Source organism: Sesamum indicum, linkage group LG10, assembly GCF_000512975.1.
Source record: "Sesamum indicum cultivar Zhongzhi No. 13 linkage group LG10, S_indicum_v1.0, whole genome shotgun sequence".
Lineage (NCBI taxonomy): Eukaryota > Viridiplantae > Streptophyta > Magnoliopsida > Lamiales > Pedaliaceae > Sesamum > Sesamum indicum.
In genome coordinates, this window is record NC_026154.1 from 13,249,126 (window position 1) to 13,268,621 (window position 19,496).

The 19,496-nt window shown below is 30.6% G+C and overlaps 3 protein-coding genes across 5 annotated transcripts; 2 read left to right on the top strand and 1 right to left on the bottom strand.

Annotated features, from left to right (window-relative positions):
• On the top strand, positions 414–1,177 carry LOC105172438 (Werner Syndrome-like exonuclease). Its single transcript, XM_011093860.2, has one exon. The coding sequence runs from the start codon at positions 687–689 to the stop codon at positions 1,107–1,109; it is 423 nt and encodes a 140-aa protein (XP_011092162.1). The 5' UTR covers positions 414–686; the 3' UTR covers positions 1,110–1,177.
• LOC105172439 lies at positions 5,438–9,264 on the top strand. Of its 3 annotated transcripts, none has more exons than XM_011093863.2 (5): positions 5,438–5,593; positions 6,092–6,213; positions 6,391–6,971; positions 7,862–7,915; positions 8,960–9,264. In XM_011093863.2, the coding sequence occupies exons 3-4, from the start codon at positions 6,437–6,439 to the stop codon at positions 7,882–7,884; spliced, it is 558 nt and encodes a 185-aa protein (XP_011092165.1). In that variant the 5' UTR covers positions 5,438–5,593; positions 6,092–6,213; positions 6,391–6,436; the 3' UTR covers positions 7,885–7,915; positions 8,960–9,264. The 3 variants fall into 3 exon arrangements, with proteins under 3 accessions (XP_011092165.1, XP_011092167.1, XP_020553017.1); XM_011093865.2 differs by having other exon boundaries at positions 6,409–6,971; XM_020697358.1 differs by lacking the exon at positions 5,438–5,593 and adding an exon at positions 5,618–5,974 and having other exon boundaries at positions 6,092–6,971.
• LOC105172440 lies at positions 9,534–12,257 on the bottom strand. The gene is made up of 3 exons (XM_011093867.2): positions 12,095–12,257; positions 11,817–11,965; positions 9,534–10,023 (listed from the first exon to the last, which is right to left on the bottom strand). The coding sequence occupies exons 1-3, from the start codon at positions 12,204–12,206 to the stop codon at positions 9,961–9,963; spliced, it is 324 nt and encodes a 107-aa protein (XP_011092169.1). The 5' UTR covers positions 12,207–12,257; the 3' UTR covers positions 9,534–9,960.

The window sequence follows — 19,496 nt, forward strand, 5'->3', positions numbered from 1 at the left end:
ACCACAAAATGAATAAAAAAATAAGCCTCTCATTGGAAAACATTAAAATTAAAGGGTATTGATAATTTTTCTAACAATGAAGAGAAATTTATATATTATTGTACTAGATCTCGACATGGCCTCATTGTAATTTACAGTTATTTCTTACTTTGAGATAATTCGTACGTGTAATATAATTGATTATTTTTTTTATCTATATATCAACCACATAAGAATATAATATGTTCCCTCTAATCAAATAAGATTGGAGTTAGAATTTTGTGTGACTTTGCCAGGAATTAAAGAATCCGAGCTGATTACGCAAGTGTGAAACCACGACCTTCTGCATCCTAAAAGAGAAGTGAATTGGGTACAAGGAATCAAGACTACGACTTCAAAAGTCTCTCATTACTAGCTTTAACTTTCATTTATCATGCAAATTCGTAGGTATATATATATATCCAGCACCCTAAAACATCACATACCCCCAACAAAAACAACATTGTACCTCGTCAAGAGCACAAACATGATGTTCAGAACTCAAACCACGAATCCCTCCGCCATAACATTCAACCCCACAACCTCCAAATACTACGTAACCTTCGGCGGAGCCACCATCGAGACCACCGTGACTGACAAGTCCGCCACCGCCACCCAATGGGTGGAAGAGATCACCTCCCTGTACGGCGGGAGCCCCGCCGTGTTCCATGAGCAACAAATCAGCCACTCTCCAGCTCTGCATAGACCGCAAGTGCTTGATCCTCCAGCTCTTCTACATGGACGAAATCCCGGGATCAATCTCGGGCTTTCTTCTCGACCCGAACTTCACCTTCGTGGGGATCGAAGTGGGAGACGACGTTCTGAAGCTGAAGAACGAGTACGGGCTGGAGTGCGGCAGCAGCAGAGATATTCGGGAGGCGGCGAAGGAGAGGTGGCCGGGGAGGTTCCGGCGGCCGGGACTGAAGGATCTGGCGTGGGAAGTGTGCGGGCTGAGGATGAGGAAACCTAAGCATGTGTGCATGAGTAATTGGGAGGCGAGAGTGCTGAATGAAGCACAAGTTGAGTATGCGTGCATTGATGCGTTTGCTTCTTACAAGATTGGGCATAAGCTGCTCATTGAGAAATGTTGAAGGGTTTGATGATGAGCTAGTGGGTTTAATCAATTTCTTCTATGCAACTGTGTGTAATGTGTGTGTGTGTTGTGTAATGTGTGTGCCTGCCTTTTTTAATCAGCTTTAATTAAGTTATCTATGAATATTATCAATTACCTTTCATTATTTTCATATATATATATATATATATATATTATATTAATTCTTGATGAAGATGGCGATTTGAGCAAAACTCGAGGGTGTTATTGTTTCTATAAATTAAAATATGTTCTACGATCCACGAAATTATACCTATAATCAAATAAAATATAGAATTTAACACATTTAAGACTTGCTTTATGATATTATTAAATTCTTTTCAAAATTATGAAAATTTGACATATTTTCACTAAATATTCAAAATGGTCCCCAAATTCAAAAACTCAACACATTTAATTCATAAATTCCTATAACTAATTTCATCTGCAAAGGCGATGCGATCGCCCAGATGCGCAGTTGGGGAGGGAAGGGGTGTTGGAGGCGAGAGGGGTGGGGACGAAGCAGGTGGGGGTGGAGGAAGAACATGGCGGGCGGTGGGGAAAAATGTGGAGGTGGGGGGAGGAGGCAGGTGTATTTTGAATTTTTTTTATAAATTACAATTATATAATTATAAATTAAAATAATTATATATTAATAGACCTAGTTTGACCGGTTGATTAGAAAGGGTATTTTAGTCATTGTTTAAAAAAGATAGATGCAAATTGATTAGGGGCAGTGTGATTATTTATTTGTAACATAAGGGTTATTTTTTATATTAAGAATTTCACAGGGTTTTTTTTTTATATTTTGATATATCACAAGGGTCCAAAATGGTTTAACCCTATAAATATATATTTTAGTTGTTTTAAATAAATCTAGCCAAACACTCCCTATTGAAAAATTAAATAAGGTCTTATGAGTACACATAATTATATTTATTGTATTATTAATTTGAATAAAAGTTCTCCCATTATTGCTGCTCTGAATTAATTAGTGTCTGTTTCTTTACGTTTAATATATTAATTTGACATTACAATTTAATATTTAATATAATTTTATTAATTAATTCGGGATAGTTACACTCTCATCTTCTAAAGTTGGTGCAATTACACGTAAATTCACTGTAAAAATTTTATCTAACATTCTTGATATTTATTTTTGTCTAACAAATAAGTCCCTCCGTTATTCAAAATTGACTGAATTTATTGGTATTGAGCAAAACAACTAAATAAAAATTAATATTTACCTTCGATTTAACTTATTATTGGCTTATTGCAGGTCAAATAATTTATTTCTGACTAAACTACCCTTATAGTGAAGATATGTCTCATCACGTACATTAATGCGTGAAAATGTATAAGGGCAATTTGATCATAAAAAGATTTAATTGATTTGGAATAAATTAGTAATATTGGGGGGTAAATATAGATATTGCTGATATTAATTGGGAAAAAATCTTATTTACTTCCAATTAACTTATTACTGCAGATCAAATAAATATTTTTATGATCAAATTACCCTTATACGTCTTCACGTGTTAATAAATGAGAGAAGGTATATCTTCAATGTTATAAGGTTAGTTTAGTTGAAAAAAAATTATTTGACCTGTAATAAGTCAATCGATGGTAAAATATCAATTTTCATTCACCTTCTTTGTTAATATAAATAAATTTGGTAAATTTTGACTAACGAACGGACTTATTTATTAGACGGAAGCAAATCTCAAAAGTACTAAATATAATTTTTCAAACCATATGAGATTTACGTATAATTTCACCAAATTTCGAGAAAGAGAGTATAATTATCCTTAAATTATGGTGGAAGACTTTGAAAATTATGGTCACGAGGGGACCCCTAATAACCATACTCTGGAATTAAATGATCACTTTATCTTACGATTTTCTCTGAATTCTCCAACACACCAAGTGCGACATCAAAATCGTCTTTTTATCCATTAATAATAATGATGACTGCCTTTTGTACCCACTAATTAAAATTTGACAAGTAACAAAAGTGTTACATTTAAATTAATCATCTTATTGACATGGACGGCTTCGAAACGCACTCTAGTTTAATTGTTCACTACTAAGGGCTGGTTGAAATTTTAGTCCCGTAAATTAGATGTTTAAAATTTTGATCCTCTTCAAATTAAAATTAATAATTTAATTTTATAATTTTAAAAATTATAATAAATTCAGTTTTTTTTAGTTATTTCAATATTTATATTGGGTTTCGATAAATTTAGATGACGTGACAATTCATATGTGTTTTTTTTTTCTAGAAATAATTTGACAGAAAGAAAATTGCAACTCGGAAAAAATTGTCATATCATCAAGTGGTAATTGATTTTTGCAAAGTCATTTTCTAAAAAAACATAAAAATGATGGACTATCAAGTCATCAAATTTGGTGGAAGCCCCAATTTAGGTATTGACATGGTTGATGACGTTAATTTTTGGAGCTGAAAATTTCCAAAATTGTCATAATGTTCAAAATTACATGACCAAATTATAAATTTTAATTTGAACAAGATTAAAATTCTCGCCTGAAAAAATACATAATAGGATTAAATTAGTTCTTTAAAATAAAAAAAAAAAATTGTATTCCAAAAGTGCAACATATGACCCCTACTGTTTGCACGAGGATAAAGGATTGTTTGCCGTATTTTATTTACTAGTCGTTGTTGCACTTGATTTTTGCGAGCATGTAAAAGGAATTATCGTATGCAATTAAGAAAAAAAAATATAAAAAGATATAAACGTAGTTTAAGGTAAGAAGTAACAAAGAAATATGTGACAAGAAATATTTGTAGGGCAAAGTGAGAGACAAAAAAATAAATTATAACTTATGAATTTATTTAAAAAAATAAAAATTTGTGAGTGAAAAAGAAAATATAAAAAAAGTGAAAGGAAATATAGGGTAGCGGGTCGAGAGATATAGAGTAGTGGTTGAAAGGGAAAAAAAATTAATTATAAAAAAAAATAGAAAAATATTTAAATTACTATTGTGGAATTTTATTTGTTTTTTTTTTAAAAAAAATAGAATGAACTAAAGGGTAATCGAGGCAATCAAAAAATAGTACGATCAAAGGGTTTTCTTTATAATAATATAAATATCTCACTTTCTTCAATTGAAAACACAAAAAGACAAATGCAATTTTTTTTTATTTAATAAGATAAATAGAAGCTAAAAATGGGATTTCAGCTTAACTTATGGGTTCGAGTCACATAAAATGTATCTATTTCACCTGATTTGAATTTATCGTAATTTAGTATTTAATCGTTATTTATAATTTGATTTTTATTGAAAGTATCTATTAATTTATTTCTAATTTTCAGTGAAAATATGTGTTTTTTGATTTTGTACAAATTTTTTCGTGAGATTTGAGAATATGTTTGGATTATTAATGGAATTGTATTTTATATAATAAACTACAATGAGCGCTCTAAAGTTTAATATAATTACAAATACCCCATTATTGTTTAAAAGATTACAAATACCTTATAATGTTTAATGAAATTGTATAATCTGTAGATGATGGTTTGGAATTATCAATTTCACCCTTGTTGTATTTTTCTTTAAAAATTAAAATATTAAAAATTATTGGACGAGATGGATGGAAAATTTTGAAAAAAAAAAAAGAGTATCCACTTAAATTATAAAAAATAATTATTTTTTTTAAAAAATAAATAAAATTATAATTAATAGTTTTCACCTCGAAAAATGGAAGAAACCTAATGGAGACTAATCAATTACGCTAGTTGTTAGATGACCCTTAAAATTAAGGGTTATTGATAATTTTTCAAACAATAAGAGGTATTTATAATTATGCTAAACATAAAAAAGACTCATTGTAATTTATCTTATTTTAGATTAAATTGTGACGTCAAATTAATATTTTTAATAAGAATACATTTTTTTTTAAAAAAAAAATAAGAGCAATGAACTACTATTCATTGAAATAAATCGATTACAATAACTCATATTGAATATTTATATCTAACAAATACCATTACAATATAAACAACATCCCAAGCTTAATATATTAAATCTAACCAACACATATTATACAGTAGAAACGTCGTCCTATGCATAAAGTGGGGTTCAAATTCATAAACTTAAAGGTCATGGTGCCTCATTTTCGCTAACTAAGCTAGACCTCTTGTTTTTGCCAATTAAAATAGGCCTCATTGATTAATAAAAATATATCTAAACATACATATTTTTTTAAAAAAATTGAAAATTAAAAAATGAAAACATATACAAATAAGAACAGCTGATCCGTGCGATAATGCCAAGCAGGAATTGCACACCCAACCAAACAATCCCTTGTATTATCAATTTGTTTTTTCTTTTTGGGGGGATTTTGAGTACGACAATCGAAGAAACAACATAAGAACATTGACCAGATCAAATTCCCAACATTCAAACCCTTCGAGATTTCCACCCATTTCTTCTACAGCATGTCCGCCTCCGAAATCAATTGTACGTTCTTTTTTTTTGCTTCACGCGGATTACACATATAAGCGTTTCATGCATTTGTACATGCGCATTTTCTGTTGGTATTGAAGAGCTTACACTTACACATGGTTTCACCTTCTCGATTTCTGTTGTATTTGACTTGCATTTTTGTTCAGTGCCCTTTTTTTGGTTTGCGCAGCTTATCTTTTCCTTTGTGTTTTTGTTTTTCCGCAATTTGGTTTCTGGAGGAAGTGTTCGGAAGAGTTTGGGAATTCTGTTTTTCTCATAAGTTTTTGAAGGAAAAGTCTGAAGTTAGATTGTAATCTAAAATCTTACTGAAGTTTGTGAAAGGATTCAAACCTTCATTTTGTTTCTAGCAAGTGAAAGAAAGTTAATAGTTAAAGGGTATCTCTTTTTCTTTCTTTAGGTTTTGGTAATTTATTGGTTCCAGCTGCTTAATGGGCTCAGCTATGTTTATCTTCTTTGTTTTGTTTATCTGTTTTGGGTTTTGTTTGATTTTAGGAACTTGTAGTTTTCTGCTGCTGTATTTGTTGCACGGAGAAGTTCTTGATGGGGATTCTTGCCTTACAAACAGTATTATCAAGTCCAAACACTGCATTGTGGACATGTGCATTTTGAGATATGTAAGAGCTATGAAGTATATCTATCAATTGTTTGCATTATTAGCTTAGATCTGAGATATTTCTGAAGCTATTAGTTTTTGCAGTTGAAGAAAAGTTCATATGTTACTGCAGTATCCCTGTTAGCTCAAATGTGATTATCTTAGAGTTTTTTCTGTTGAGGATAACTTTGTCAATTAGTCATTGTGGCCCTGTTAGATATAGATCCCTAAAGAGATTTTGGAGCATGGATCCAGTATATTCAAGCGGAAGTAATTCAGATTTTGACATTGACTTGGAGAGTGGGGGAACAACAAGTGAGGAAGAAACAACAAAATGCTTGAGTTGTGAGAGTTCAGAGAATCTCTTGACTAAGATAAGGAGTGGTTTTGTAAGTTCAGAGTTATTGCATGAGTCTAAGAAAGGTGTAGATTCTTCAAGTTCATATGGAAAATTTAAAACATCTGATGAGATTTCTGCCACAAAAGAGGAGCAGTTGCAGAAGTTTAGGGAAGAGATGATAAATTATGTTAAGACAATTGATAAGGAAAGGCCTAAAAAGCATGGTTCTGCAAAGCCTCCTCGTCCTCCTAAAGGTCCCTTGTTGGATGCTTCTGATATGAAGCTGCTGAAGGAAATCTCGGAGCTCAATTTGAAACGTAAAAGGATGGGAAGAACCAGAACCTTGAAGAAAATGAAAAAGGAGAAGACATCATCATTGAGTAGTAATATTATCGCCCTTTTGGTGACCATAATTTTCTTTCTGGTGATCATCTTTCAAGGTAATATCTTCGGTGTTTGCATGCTTGACCATTTGATTTTCATTGCTAAAATTCATTCATATGCTTGTTACTTGTTGAATTTCTGTCAACCCGATGAGCGTTTCTCAAATCTCGTATTTACTTTTTCACTCTTGCACTATCTGAATCCACAGTTGTTTCCTTCTGCCTCAAAATGTGCATTATGTTGGAAACTTGGAATATAATTCATTCTTTAGTGCCCTGTTCCTCCAAGCAGAATCAGAAGGATCAGTAGTCCATAGCTACTTAGCCACTAGAACCACCACATACTAGCTAATTGATGGCAGATATCTCCTACATTTCTTGGCTAACAATGACCTGGAGTAAAGCCTGCATCTAATCTAGCAGCAAAGTGACTTCTAAATTTGGATTTCTGGGATCAAAAGTACAAGCATTCCTAAGAAACAAACCCGAAGCTTAATAAGCATTTATAAAACTAGTTATGGAAGAACCAGGGTTGACATGCATGAAAACTCAGTTGCTTACCATGAATCAATTTTGTGTCTATCACAACTTATAAAATTCTTAACTTTTAATAAAGGGACCAGCATTGGTGGAAATGATGAGTGGGTAATCTGATTGCTCATAAAACTAAGCCTGCTTGTTGGCCCAATTCATAGTCTCTTAGAGTTAAAGGGAATTAATTACTCAATTTGAATAAATATAAAAAAAGTAGCTTCTTCATAACGGTTTCATCTTTTTGGTAAAGCTTCTTTAAGTTTTATTATTGTCCTTTCTATACTAAGCTATGAGATAAACAGATTAGAGGGATTGTTTTCTTCTCATTAGAAACCATCATTCCTGATTTTCTTCTGTTACTGTCCTCGTAATATATCATGGCATAACATGATCTTCCAATGTTGAACTTTCAGGCCTCCTAGGTTCAAGAGTGTAATGCCAATTGCGACAGTGCACCAACTTTCCAAGTAAGCCCCTGATATCTTGTTTAACCTTCAAACTGATCTATGCCAAATAACATGATTATTAGTGATGGGAGGTTTGTGGACATCAACTATGCGTAAAGCATCTAACTAGTGTATGCAGTAGTTGTGCATTACATCTAGAGCAATAGTTTCTATATTACCCAACATATCAAGTTATTTTCACTTTGGTAGAACTTCTTTTGAATACTATGAGCTCATTGATTTGCCATTATGTGTGATATAGTGCAGCGTCTCTTGTATTTCGTTTAACTCAATAATTGATGATTAAGCTTTTTCATATATTAATGTTTGCTAGAATTCTCTTGGCATTACGGATTCTTCACTGTTATGATGTCATCCCGAATGTCTCTTTATTTAGAATCGTTCTTCAATACGGTAAGCTTCAACCATCATTTGCTTGGGTTTCTTTTTCCAGTGAAAACATGTGCTTTTCATTTTGTTTAAGTTTTTCATGGGAAAATGATAATATGTTTGGATTGTTTAATAAGATTGTATTTTATATTGAACTAGTATCAAATTAATATATTTCCAATAAAAATATGTATAAACAAACATGTTTTAACTTTAACAACTGCCTACTCTCGTTCCCCATTCTCATATTTCCACTTAAACCTTATGGCTGCAAGGATAAAGTCAGTCTGCCCTAATCTGAATAACAGGATACTGAAACTTCTATTATTGTCAAATGGTAATCAGAAGTCATGTGCCTCTGACTGCAGTTGATGCATGATATAATTTTCGAGTTGGCTGAAAATGATGCATTATTTCTTTGATTGAGGAAACATTTCTCATGACTTTAAACTGCATGGATTTAGTGTTGGTATATTCGACCACCTATATCTTCTTAATATTCTTTTCATTTGGAAGTCTAACTTTTTAGTATCTTCAATTTTCTGGAGGTATGTCTAAATACTTGAAACAAATTGTGCACTACACGTCGATAACATTTAGGGTGTGGATGTGTCTAATCGTTTCATAGCTTGATTATATAATATATATAGATTATGTTTTCTTAATTTCTTGCAGCTTCCAGGATCTTATGACATAGCAATAATTTTGTGTACGAGAAACAGAGAAAGGTCCGATGAGAAGAGGGTTCTCCAGTGGAACTATTTTCATGTTATTTTGTAAAGTAGGTGTTTCATGTATGGATTTGAGGTGATTTGTCAAGGGTCTGAGGGGAGCTTCTGTGTAATTGATAAACCAGAACGAAGGGGTTTTATCTCCTTTTATATTCGCATTGAATATCATGAGTAGGATTCTGGGTTGCATTTTGTTTAACTCAATCAAGAGCTATCAGAAAATAGATCTATACCTTTTTTTTTAACATAGTTTTACTCCAGGATTTGATTTAGTTTAAGTTAAAAATGATGGCTGTAGTGTATGATTTTTTTGATCCCATCAGTTTTTGATTGTGAATTCTTTTTCCTTTAATGGTGTAAGGCTTTCCTTTAACGAACAAATATACACCAACAGAGACAACATAGACAATTAGTAATAATAAAGATTTATTAGTGCCTGAGAGAAGAGCTCTTTACTGACTAGAGAACTGCACGTGTCTTTTTACCTTCAAAGGAATTCATTGAAAATTGGGGACATGTGAAACATAAATTTCTCACTATACGCTGTGATGAAAAAATTCAAAATAATCTTTCTATTAAAGATGAAAACAGCCAAAAAGGAAACCAGAAAGGCAAACGATGTTAATATGTTCAAAAGTCTGGTGTTATTGATAATTCAGAAACGACTCAGAATGCAGCGTTAGTTCCAGAATACCACGATCAAGTCCAGTAGGCGTCCATTAGCAAACAGATGTTCACTTCCCAGAATACCACGATCAAGTCCAGTAGGCGTCCATTAGCAAACAGATGTTCACTTCCCAGTAGAGTTGTAAACCCTGGAAAACCTGAATCCTAAACCCTAAGAGAGTTTCAGAATACAAAAACTACATCATGTAGGTGTAAGCGGCTGACCACTCTCCAGCGGAATCCAAATTGCATGGCAATGATTCATCAAGATTTCAGGGCCTAAGCTCTAGGCCTCCACAGACCAAGCCTGTACTTGTGGGTGTACTTTAGTATCAGCTTTCTCTGCAAAAACAAGAGAAAATTGTCACAATGTAACTCCTATCCATGAGCTTACTCAATATTAAGAATAGCTAATATTTTGGTTGGAGGTATGGCGGAACTCAGCAAGTTCGCGAAAAGGTATCATATCACACGGACAACTCAAGCACCCACGTAAGAGAACAGCAAGGATAACAGATCACTCTTTAGAGGGATAAATTGGTACACTCAACAACTAAATCAATACAATTGTATATAATGCATGATATTTTTCTGAAAAGTACAATGATGGACCACGACCTGAGATGCTAAGGGCATGCAAGATTAATAAGTAGCATGAAAGAAAGAAATACATAAATGTGCTGAACAGCAGTTCTCGTCATGATCCCACATTTAATTTCTGATGGTGCTCCATGGCATTTGACCAAAAGTAGAACTATTGACTCAATAATAAAAGTCACTTGTTCATATTATGGTAGGTTTATTTGTTCATCTAAGACAAATATCAATGAGGTAAAGACAGCTGCTTCTCCCATTTGAGTCTGTTGGGGAAAGCAAAGGGCTGCTTTGTCCACACAAACAAGAATTAATTAAATTTAAAAGTTACACAAATATATGTAAAGGCTAATTCCTAATGGGAACCAAAACCAGCTCAGACGGAAGAACTCAGTGTAAATCATGCTAATAGAAGCTTCTGAAAACCTTATTCTATGAACAAGTTCATGCATCCATAAACCGATCCAAGAGGAGCTTCTAAAAACCTTTATGGACAAATTCATGCATCCCTAAACCTGACCCAAAGCCGCACTCCCATCTCTACTTCTTTGAAATCATAAGTTTGGAATAACAATTGCACTTCCCTAGTTCCCTTGACACAGTCTTTTTTATTGCTCGACCAAATTGACATATTGAAAAATATTGTTCAGGTCTGCATCAACAACTCAATTCAACTAAAATTATCTTTACTTTTACCTTTTGTTACAGGGACCAGACTTTGACCAACATATATAGACTCACCAAAAGTTATGGAATCAATAGCCTAATGACTGCCACAAAACGATCCAATTACATAGCAAACCATAAGAACCAACAGAAACTTGCTTTGATGATTGCTGAAAGTTTGAAATCACATTATAAGACAGCTTTATACCACTTAAACTGAACAGTAAAATATATGGATCAGAACATCATTCAATATCAGGACCTTGTAATCTAAATTACTTCATATTTTATTTTTCTTAAACTTCAGAAATCACACTTTGGCGCAAATCTTTACAAGTCAATTACCATACCAAATGACAACACATGTTTCTTCATCAGAAGTAATAACACTTCAAAGACAAAAAAACAAATAAAATCTTGGACCCTATGAACCGCTAAGCACCACGATAAGACTCAACAAAAACTAGACCAACTATGAAAATGAGATGCATTCATCACATACAAATTCCCTCAAGAGGAATTATACAGAAACACAAAACTGGACGGACTACAAAAAAACACATCCTACATATAAAAATCACAGGCTGTCCCCCCGAGATTTCTGGTCTTTCAATTTCCCCAAGATCATGGGACACCCACCTCCAAAAATCATTCAAAGACAGCAGTCAATATTATAACAATCCCACAACTATAAACAATCAAAACTGGTCATAATGCACACACTAAAATTCATGTAAAAAACCACAGGCGGAACCTCCACACTGAGTAACAATAGAACACCAGACAACTCCCCCAATTCTGAATTGAATATATCTACTTTCCAAACTCGTCCAATTAATATCCCCCATAACACATAAAGAATCAACTTTTCTTACATCTTGGCAAGGGATTCCAAGCCTTTTGAGCTTAATAGTCCGAGTCACTAGAAGCTTCTCCAAGCCTCCAATCTCAGATTCCAGCTTCTCCGCATGCTTCTCCAATCCTTTCCCCACCCCACTCAAGAACTCTGGTATCCCAACTTTCACTGAAATTTCAATCAAAACAATCACAACCCATTTTCTTAATTTCCATAAAAACAACATTCAAACAGAAATTCAATACACTAAACAAGCAGAAAAACGAGTAATCAGACGATCGTCCCATAAACTCTCACCAAGATAACGGCCGGATTTGGATGAGAATTTTGCAATCCCAGATAGAGGATCTGAATGCGCTGGGACTGAGGACAATCTTCTACTCCACGTCAGGATTTGCCTCCAAGCCATATCCAAATGGGCAAATTAATTTCAGTATCTTCTCTCTTTAAGACCATACATAAACCCTAGCGAAGGTTTTTATATCTGATTCAATCACCACCAAACGTCGTCGTCCTGAGAACCAACTCATTTTGCCACTATTTTTGAATTTTCCTCCCTATTTTCTCCTCATGTTATTAATTAAGACTTAGAGTCTGCATAATAAAATAAAAAACTTTAAAAAATAATTCATACTTTTAAAATATATTTTAATTAAAGAAAATAAAAATATTAAAACAAAAAAAAAGTTATAAAAAGTTAAATTAGTGAAAATTGAAAAGAGCGGACAATTTGGGGGTTTAGAAGAGTCGTTTAGAGTACAGAAGAGCAGCAGTGGGGGAAATTAATAAATAAATAAATAAATAAAATATTAAAAAATATGCAAATTTGCAGACCAATAAACAGTGAGACACCAAAATGGTACTCTCACTTAATATTAAGGTATAGATATTGGGATTGTATCAAATCAAGAATAATATATCCAAATTACATTGATATCATAAAGTTAAACTAAAATATACAAACACCATCTGTCTTTTTATAAAATTACAGTTACACCCTCTTTGGGGCATTACTGTAATATTTTAGAGAGTGTTTATGTAAACTTTGCCTTTGAATAAGAGATGCAGTGGTAATTACAACTATAACTTGTAAAATACTTATAATTTTATAAAAAAAAAATACGTATTTTGGCCTAACTTAAGAGAATATCAATATACTTTATCGCATTTAAATTGTCTTGATAATTCTCTATTATACTCATAAGTGAAGTTGGGAATAGTTTGTGTTAAATGTTAAATTTTAATAGTTCATAATAATAATAATAATAATAATAATATTTTGAGTGATAAAACTTAGAGTGTGTGTGTATATATATAAATATATATTAATTTAACTCAACTCATATTCTTTTAAAAATTTAAGTGAACTCATATTAGAAATTTTTTACTACTAAAAATACAAAAGTCTAATAAAATGTGGACTCACAAAACTTTAAGCTTATTTCCCAATAAAATAGAATATTGCAAGACTCAATTTTCAAAACATGTCTTCAAGTTTCACAATGGGAAATTTTCTCTATTTTCCTAAATTTAATAACTCAAACTTTATTTGGTAATACTATATACTTGATTCTCACAAAAAAATTATATTTTATAGAAATAATAGAAAATACTGGATACCTAAAATACATAATAGTCGGAGATAAAATTGATTAAAATGTTAAAAAATACATTACAACGAGTTACCTTATATTTCAAACTTATTTGAAAAATTATCAACACCTCTTAATACTTAATGAAATTAAATAATTTTTTGATGGAAGTCTAAAATTGTTTATTTTGCCCTTGTAATATTTTTTATTTATAAATTTTGAAAAATTATAAAAGTAGGACGAGTTGCATGAAGAAATGTGAAAAATTGTCCACTTAATCAATAATTCTTTTAAAAAATTTAAAAGAATAAATAAAAATCTAACAAAAACTTATTGATTGAGCTAGTTGTTAGACGACCATTAAATTTATTGGGATATTGGTAATTTGAAACTGTGAAATACTTGTAATTATGTTAAATATCAAGAAAACTCGTTGTAGTTTATCTTAAAATAATTTGTCGATGTTGACTAATTTAAACTTCTTAATTTTATTTTTTTTTTCTCAAATTTATCTTCTTTATAAAGCATTTGTACCCTTTATTGCAATCTTCACTCCAACAATTTACAAATTGCAACTTTATAAAAAGAAAAAGACATACAACAACAAACAAAAAATTCAAGATTTTCATATTAAATCCTTCCCAAATTTTGCAATATTCTTCCTCAACTCATTTATTACAAAAGATTTTTCACATAGGAACAATTAATAGTTTTGTAAATCTTTTTCCCCATGGAATAATGACTATCTGGCAAATAGTATTCCTAGTATTTGCCTAACTCCATTATTTTCCTACAAATACTTCACTCTATTATAAAATTAGGAGACGGGACACGCTCGATATAGGTATAATTTTTTTTAAGATCGGTATTCTATTTACTTGATTATAATGACGTGCTTATGAAAAAAAAATAATCAGAATACAGATTTATATTTATACTGAGCCTTTGTTCTGCCATACCATTGAGTGTCTCAAATCCAGTTTTTTGTATTGTTCAGCATCTTTTTAAAATACGCCTTTTGAATGAAATTCCATCCGAACTGTATTTCAATAAAAGTTACAATTAATAGATTTTAATCCCACCATAATTATTCTATACCTAATTTCTCATGATGCCCGTTGAATAAATTTTCAATTTCTTAACTGCCCATACGGACGGAATTAATTTTAAAACTTAGCTACGACATATATTTGAATAATTAATTATGAAATTGTAAATTCAAACGTCGTAATCACTCCTTAATATATAGATATAGATAGTACAACTACATTATGTGACTTATATGTCTAATAATATGGTCCAATTTTGCACCCAACCCTAATTAATGCCTTGCCTCACTCTTATATGGGCATATAGCTATCTTGTTTGGCTTAAATTGAGAGTAAGTCTACCCTACTAGCTATATATAATGAGTCCCTAATGATCCACAACCACAACTAATGTATAAACAATTCAATATTAAACAACATCATAAATAATTTGAGTCGAGCCAAAAATAACATTGTTCATGTTCGTTTTAAATGTATATCAAATTTCAATATATATATCGTATTTATACGAATACTGATACGATGTCCGAAATTATGGATTACTGCACGTGTTTAATTCTATTACTCAGTCTGATGCCAGTAGGCGAGCTAATCCAACAAACCTACACTCATAAAAGTCTGTAAGAACAATACTAGATAGGTCTCAATTACGGTGAAATCAATGAGGTCACTAAGAAGTAAAAATCGGAAAAAAAATATATTACGTAGGTTTTAATTACGGCCCTCTAATGCCTAAACAAGTGAAATTTATAGGGATGCTTGAGAATATTAAATTGCAACAAAAAGAAATTCAGCTCAAAAGACACATTGTTTTAGTAAAATAAAATACAGAATTAAATCACATTTAACAAAATACGACTTCTGTAAATTTCCAAAGAGATTAGAAATTTGAGCTGCTACTAAATATTTTCTAAAATGACTAACAACTTAATTCAAACTAATATTTTCTTCTTCTTCTTTTTTTTTTAAAAAAAAATTTACAGTTAAACCTAAGAGGAAAAAAAAAAGATATATTGTAATTTTTTTAATGCAATTAACCTAATTTTTTCAGAGCAATACTAGAAAAATTATAACACTTAACTACGATTAATTGCAATGATTCATAATAAATAGTCTTAACGAATAATTATTGACTCCGGTCACACAACAGTTGTTGATCTTGATTTTTGAGAAGGTGGCTAAAAGTCGTGGCAAATGATTTGACCAGGGCCGTTAACCGTAGCAAATAATTTTTTTTTTCATGATGGAAAAACTAGTTTTTTGCATCGATTTTATCTAACTGTAGTTAATAGTGGTCATTTACCATAATTTTAAGTCATAACTATTAATATTATAGCCAACAGTAATGTTTTTTCTAGTGCGAGTGTGCATAGCAATTCAAACACATATAGTGTTATGAGGGCAAAAATATCCAAAAAAATTCCAACGGTCATAAAAATCACGTAAGTAAGATGGACCTCGATATGTTTTGAACAGAGGTAAATTTGCGATACGGGCTATATTTAGAGGGTGATAAGTGTGATTAACCCTTGAAAATATTATTTATACTTAAAACATATTTAACTCTATACTTAAAAAAAAAAACCCGAATTAAATAACCTAATGGATTAAATTGGTCAAAATTTGGATTTTGTTTTTTTATAATAAAAATAAGAAAACATGTCGTTGTTTATGGGTCCAAACTATTATCCTCTGAAATTGTAGTTTTTTTATATAAAAAAGGGCCTATTTCTCGATAATTACACAGTATTTATCTAATCAGACACCTAAGTTGATGTGACATAGTTTTCAAATAAAATATTCATTCCTTTTATATAAAATAAAGAAAATTATTTAAAGTAAGAAATACATTTTTTTTAAAACATTAACATTTTATAATCGATAAGCAGAAATATCTAGATATGGATAAGATGATCTTCTCATCCATAATATCTATATAGACGACGTTGACTGCAAGAAAATGGAAAACCAAAGTACCTAACAAATGTACAATGACTAAATATATAAAGAAACGAAAATAAATATATACGTGTGAGATATTGAATGTTTTGGCTTTATACGAATCTTACGGGTTTGTTCTAAAAAAACGGTTCACTGAGAAGAGAAGGTATTGAGATTTATAAACCACTCAAATTCTTAATTTGCAACTAATATGAGACGTTTGTCTACATCATTAGCTCTCCAAACAAGGAGTTTGGGATGGACACATAGTCTCGTTTCCATAGATGGCACCAAATATTGCGGCTTACGATTCGATCGGTGCTCTGTTGTCCGAGATATATATATTTGTCTAATGACAAATCGTAAGTGAACATGCTTTGACCCAATCCATCTAATCCAAAATTTAAAAACAATATATGAAAATGCTTCAAACTCAAATTTAGTGTTGGCTTATTGTAGATTTATTATTTTGAAAATTTGTAAAGCCTTTATGATCCTTAATTTGGAACCCCATTATCACTAATTTGAACTTTTAATTGCCAATTTATTACATAAAAATATTATGCCAACAACATTGATTTCAACATAATTAACTTTAAAAAAAATGATTATGACATTTAAATTTATAATTTCATAATTTATCATATAAACTCGGATTGAGCTAAATTTCAAAACTAAGATCATTCTTATAGTAAAATATTTAAAAGTTATTCAAAACATGAAAAGTTATTATTAGAAATGGGGCTAAATGGCTACAAAAATTGGGTTTACACTCAAAATGCAAGCTTGGTATGTTGAATTGCAGGCCAAGCAAACACTGATAACTTAATTTTATTATGCTAGTTGTGATGTAAACATGGAAGTTAGGGTTGTTCAGTTTGATTAATCGAACCGAATCCAAGTGAAGGTTATCGGTTCGGTTCGATTTAAATCGAACTCGGTTAGTTTTTTTTCAGTTAAGAAATCAAAAACCGTTTTTTTATAAAATATATATATAAATAATTTTAATATTTTTCAATTTTGGTGAAAAGTTAAAATGCACCATTTATGATAAAAAATTCGAAAACATCGTACAGAAGAAAACACAAACCTCACAATTAATTGAAAGAAAAATTGGTGGGATATCAGTGTATTCTTAACAAATGTAACACAAATTGTAACTACTAATCGACACAAATTCATAGTTCCACTTTCAGCCACAACAATCAAATCCTTCGTGTACCAAAAAAACCTAAAAATTTTCTATTAGTCATTTCATCAAACATTTTCAAAGCAAAACTTGTAAATCAATTTTTTTAAATTTCTTCTACTTATAAAGAAAGAAAAATTACTTGAGCGAAGTGTGATGTTTCTCTTCTACCGTGAAGAAGAAGACCAAAGTCGCAGGAGAGAGAGTCGCTGGTGGGTGTGGCTGCGCTGGAGAGAGTGGAGAAGGAGAACTGGAGTGGTGTCTCAGCCTTACTGCGTCTTCTCATTCATTCTTTTCTCTTTTACTTTCAGTCTTTAATTTATATTATATTATATTTATATTATAATATAATGTAAAATATATAACAATATAACTTAATATAATATAATTAATAAAATAATATACATCGGTTCGATTCGGTCATCAAACGGTGACTCAAATAAATTATGATAACTCAAATAGATAAATACCCACACATCTTATGTGATTAGAATAAATTATCTCAAATTTATTTATAAGGCTTCAAACATTTGGGATAATTACATTCCCCAACCCTAGTGTTGGTGTAATTATACATAAATCCCATGTGGTTTGAAAAATTATATTTAACACCCCTAATGTTTGCTTCCGTCTAATAAAAAATCAGAAAAAAGTCTATATTTATCCTTAGTTGACTTATTACTGATTTATTGCTGGTCACATAAATTTTATTATGATCAAATTACCCTCATATGTTTTCACGTATTAATGAATGTGAGGATGTATACTTCACCGTTATAAGAATAGTTTAGTCGGAGACAATTGCTTTCAGTGATAAGGTACATCTTCATCGTTACTAGGGTAATTTAGAAGGAAACAAATATTTTGACCTGCAATAAGTTAATAATAAGTCAATCGAGGATAAATATAAATTTTCATTCAGATTTTTTTTTATTAATATCAGCAAATTTTTGACTAACATGGAACTAATTTATTAGACGAAAGTAAACATCAGAAACCCTAGATGTAATTTTCTAAACTATAGGGAATTTACGTGTAATTATACTAAAAGGGTGTTTGGCTAAGCTTATAAGCTCCTAAAAATATCTTATAAGATGTTAGAGAGCTTATAATCTCCACTATTTTTCTTAAAGAGCTTATAAGATTTCAAAATAATATGTTTTGGATCTTATAAGCTCTTTAAGAAAAAAATAAATTTTCTAACTTTTTCAAAACAATATGTTTTGGATCTTATAAGCTCTTTAAAAAAAAAATAAATTTTCTAACTTTTTTTTTTTTTATAAAATCTTATAAGCTATAAAAAATTAAGGGTAAAATGCACTTTGCCATCCTAAACTATTCTTAATGTAACATTTGCCCCCTAAAATTAAATTTATGAACAATATTGCCCTTATGTTATATATATATATATATATGTATATTTAGTTCAAAGATTTTTTAATAATTTATATTTAAGTTTAATTAAAAAAAATATCTTTTAATTATAATAAAAAAATATAATCAGTGAATTAAATAATTAATTTTATTATATTTTAAGGTTCAAAGTTAAGTAATGAATGAGTACAATAACTACAAAAAAAAATCATAAAAAGTTTTTATTAATTTGGTAAATTATTATTTTTTTCTAAATATATTGAACTTTTGATTAAGCATATATATTTTTTAATTTCTTTTATAAAGTATATATGAGCTGTTGGTTATATTATATTTATTGTGTATCAATTTATACTCCACTTTTAATTTAAATTCTTTATTATTAAAAAATTTAACTAGAAAATAATTTCATAATAGTTTAATGCACAAAATACTGAAATATATTGAATATAATATAATTGTCAAGGTATGAGGGACATTTTTATCCAATTAAGAGGGGTAAGTGTTACATCTGCTAATTAGGGAGGGGGGGGGGGGAAATATTACATCAACAA